This window comes from Oncorhynchus gorbuscha, linkage group LG08 (genome assembly GCF_021184085.1).
Source record: "Oncorhynchus gorbuscha isolate QuinsamMale2020 ecotype Even-year linkage group LG08, OgorEven_v1.0, whole genome shotgun sequence".
Taxonomy (NCBI): Eukaryota; Metazoa; Chordata; class Actinopteri; order Salmoniformes; family Salmonidae; genus Oncorhynchus; species Oncorhynchus gorbuscha.
The window spans coordinates 52,144,026-52,148,220 of record NC_060180.1 but is presented as its reverse complement, the minus strand read 5'-3'; the positions used below and the strand labels follow the sequence as shown (position 1 = coordinate 52,148,220).

The window sequence follows — 4,195 nt, the reverse complement described above, 5'->3', positions numbered from 1 at the left end:
AGTGGATTTAAGTTTTTCCTGTTTTGTTTTCTCCTTGATTTATCCAGGATTATTACTTTTGTCATATACTGGAATAAAGACTCTGTTTTCGTTAAGTCGCTTTTGGGTCCTCATTCACCAGCATAATAGTTAGGGTCAATCCTGTTATGGTCAATCCTGTTAGGGTCAATCCTGTTATGGTCAATCCTGTTATGGTCAATCCTGTTAGGGTCAATCCTGTTATGGTCAATCCTGTTAGGGTCAATCCTGTTATAGTCAATCCTGTTATGGTCAATCCTGTTAGGGTCAATCCTGTTATGGTCAACCCTGTTATGGTCAATCCTGTTATGGTCAACCCTGTTATGGTCAATCCTGTTATGGTCAACCCTGTTACTTTATTTGGAACCTACACGAATAGGCACTTACTTACTGTATTACATTTTTTCGGAATAACTCGTTTTTTAATGAAGTTGAAAATTGTGCTCTTTATGACAGAATGTTAAAATTAGGTGGAGAAAAAAAATGTGGGACCAAGATACACTTTTCAAAAGGCACCGAATTGGTGGAACGACCCTGGTATCATTGGCTCAAGCTGAGAGAAGAAACATCCGCTCAGACAGTTCACAGCTCTATCTCTTCAATAAACCAAACACGCAGCTACTGTAGACATCAAAACAAAAAGGAAGCAATCGGGTCATCTATAACCATATGCAAATGGGCCTGCCCTTCTCCCTTGGCAGGCAAGACCTCATATTTTACTAGCTTGAAGTGTTTATATTGTTCCCTTTTAAATTTGTCGGTCGACTAATTTAGGCAAATTATATGATAAGAGCTCTAAGGTAACAACCAACTGAGTTGCAGTAAAAGGTAATAGTCGGTGGTGAAACACAGGGGAATACAGCCCACTACTGTTATTCTGTAAGTAGTCCTCCAATATAAAGTGCTGTTGTGTGGTGAATGACAATCTGCACCAACCAGGGAAAACAACAAGGAGGTACACTTCTATTTTTTAGAAAAACGTATCTCCTTCGACTCAATAACAACAATGACTGCTTCCTGCTTTAACCGCAGACACGGTTGTAACATCATCGTCTCCGGAGTGGTGCTCTGTAGAAAGGGAACGCACAAAGGGGCGTATCACGGTGTCTGTCAACTCTCCCTTTGGCAGCCCATAATTTGTTTTCGAGTTCAAGGCTGGAGCATATCGGTAATGGAGGTATACGGGTGTGTGTCTTTTTCAGTGAGACAGTGAGGGTGTAGGCTGGTGAGTAGACAGGTGTGTGGGGTCTCCTACCAACTGTTGGCCCTTGGGTCCCCATCCAGCATACTGCAGGAGGGAGTTCCGTACCTCAGGAGGATTCAGACTCCACGTTTCCCTGTGGAGATACAACACACACTCTGTCACGGTGTTTGTTTCAGGGCGCGTGTCTCAGACTGTGCACAAAAATACATGGAATCTTCCAGTGAACTATCTAGGTTGCTTCTGTCATGGTACTATCAATCATTCAGAGACAAATTTAGCAAATGTTTGCTTAACTTTAAGACTGAGTATAAATATGGAACAAAAAGCAGACCAGACAGAGCAAGTACATAACAAGTGGCCTTTACCTTGGCTGATAGGGATGGTGTTTTAAATATATCCACCAGATGGCAGCACAAATGCATGGATTTGACTTTGCTGATGCTAAGCACTTGTTAATGCCGCATTCATGTGCTCGTCGAAACTAGGAAACTTCCGACTTGCTAACAGGTTGTAATTACACACATGCCGCGTTCAACCAGTAAGCAAGTCGAGACGCCACACTTTTTTATGTTTCAATGAAAGTCAATGAACTAAGAAGGCCAGACCCAGCTGCTATTGCAATGGTGTCTATAGGAGACACAGCCAGTTAAGTAGACCGGAACAGACATTTTTTTTCAATGGTAAATGGCCTGACTGAACTATCTTCATTTATCCATCATCTTTGGTAGAAAGTCAAGCTGTCACAAAGAACAGTCAGCAATTTCCTGTTTCATTTAATACTCAGACAAAGAAGATGTCAGTCAGAGAAAGAGACAGAGAAAGAGACAGTGAAAAAGACAGACAGAAAGACAGAAAGTGAGAAAGTGAAAGACAGAGAGAGCGTGAGAGAGAGACAGGGATAGAGAGAGAGAGACAGGGATAGAGAGAGAGAGAGACAGGGATAGAGAGAGAGCGAGGGAGATGGAGACAGACAGAGAGTGAGAGAGAGTGACAGACAGAGAGAGAGACATATACATACAGACAGAGACAGACAGACACAGACATATACAGAGAGACAGACAGAGACACAGACATATACAGAGAGACATATACAGACAGACAGACAGAGGGACATACATATACAGGCAGACATATACAGACAGACAGAGGGACATACATATACAGGCAGACAGACAGACAGACAGACAGACAGACAGACAGACAGACAGACAGACAGACAGACAGACAGACAGACAGACAGACAGACAGACAGACAGACAGACAGACAGACAGACAGACAGACAGACAGACAGACAGACAGACAGACAGACAGACAGACAGACAGACAGAAAGTGAGAAAATGAAAGACAGAGAGAGCGTGAGAGAGAGACAGGGATAGAGAGAGAGAGAGAGAGACAGGGATAGCGAGAGAGTGAGAGAGAGTGACAGACAGAGAGAGACATATACATACAGACAGAGACAGACAGACAGACAGACATATACAGAGAGACAGACAGAGACACAGACATATACAGAGAGACATATACAGACAGACAGAGGGACATACATATACAGGCAGACACAGACAGACAGACAGACAGACAGACAGACAGACAGACAGACAGACAGACAGACAGACAGACAGACAGACAGACAGACAGACAGACAGACAGACAGACAGACAGACAGACAGACAGACAGACAGACAGACAGACAGACAGACAGACAGACAGACAGACAGACAGACAGACAGACAGACAGAGAGAGAGACAGAGAGAGACAGACATAAACAGACAGAGAGACATACCTATACAGACAGACGGACAGACAGACAGAGAGACATACCTATACAGACAGACGGACAGACAGACGGACGGACGGACGGACGGACGGACAGACAGACAGACGGACAGACAGAGACATACCTAGACAGACAGAGAGACATACCTAGACAGACAGAGAGACATACCTAGACAGACATACCTAGACAGACAGACAGACAGACAGACAGACAGACAGACAGACAGACAGACAGACAGACAGACAGACAGACAGACAGACAGACAGACAGACAGACAGACAGACAGACCTAGACAGACAGAGAGACATACCTAGACAGACAGAGAGACATACCTAGACAGACAGAGAGACATACCTAGACAGACATACCTAGACATACCTAGACAGACATACCTAGACATACCGAGACATACCTAGACAGACATACCTAGACAGACAGACAGACAGACAGACAGACAGACAGACAGACAGACAGACAGACAGACAGACAGACAGACAGACAGACAGACAGACAGACAGACAGACAGACAGACAGACAGACAGACAGACAGACAGACAGACAGACAGACAGACAGACAGACAGACAGACAGACAGACAGACAGACAGACAGACAGACAGACAGACAGACAGACAGACAGACAGATGTGCAGACTTACGGAGTGATGAGACTACAGATGATGTAGAATGCCATGTAGGAGTGCTGGTAGATCTGCAGAGACAAACACAGCTTCAGCTTCCAACCTCAGAAGACAGAATCACCCAATAAACTATGAAACGGAGACAAAAGGAAAAGGAGAAGTGTGGTCCTTTCTACTCACTGGGGCCACGTTGTAGGCCAACAATACATGTTCCAGGTCTGGAGATATTTGGTACTTGGTGGCTTTATACATTTCCTGGAAAAGAGAGAAGTGAGGACATTTTGAGTCAAGTTTATTACAAATAAGCGTCATACTGTACGTACTATATTTAAATACCATATCACCTTCTCATACAGTTTTGGGAATAAATATAACCTAATACTCACAAACTTCCTGTTCTCCACCAAAACAACCCTCTCCTGTGTTTCGACGTTGAGTTTGACCACATCCCCTTCTTGTGTTCGATACAGCAGTACATTGTCTGGAAATAATAAACAGCACAGAAAAGAGATATTGGAATATGCAGCCGGCTGTTTCAAACAGCACAGATAGTGA

The 4,195-nt window shown here is 44.0% G+C and overlaps 1 protein-coding gene across 2 annotated transcripts in view; it reads right to left on the bottom strand.

Annotated features, from left to right (window-relative positions):
• LOC124041795 (dipeptidyl aminopeptidase-like protein 6) overlaps positions 1 to 4,195 on the bottom strand; it is a 130,824-nt gene that overhangs the window by 28,865 nt on the left and 97,764 nt on the right. For both annotated transcript variants that reach the window (XM_046359828.1, XM_046359829.1), the window contains exons 4-7: positions 4,027 to 4,121; positions 3,821 to 3,895; positions 3,659 to 3,711; positions 1,274 to 1,355 (exon numbers count right to left, since the gene is read on the bottom strand). In XM_046359828.1, coding sequence (XP_046215784.1) covers positions 1,274 to 1,355; positions 3,659 to 3,711; positions 3,821 to 3,895; positions 4,027 to 4,121 — 305 coding nt within the window. The remainder of the gene's footprint in view (positions 1 to 1,273; positions 1,356 to 3,658; positions 3,712 to 3,820; positions 3,896 to 4,026; positions 4,122 to 4,195) is intronic.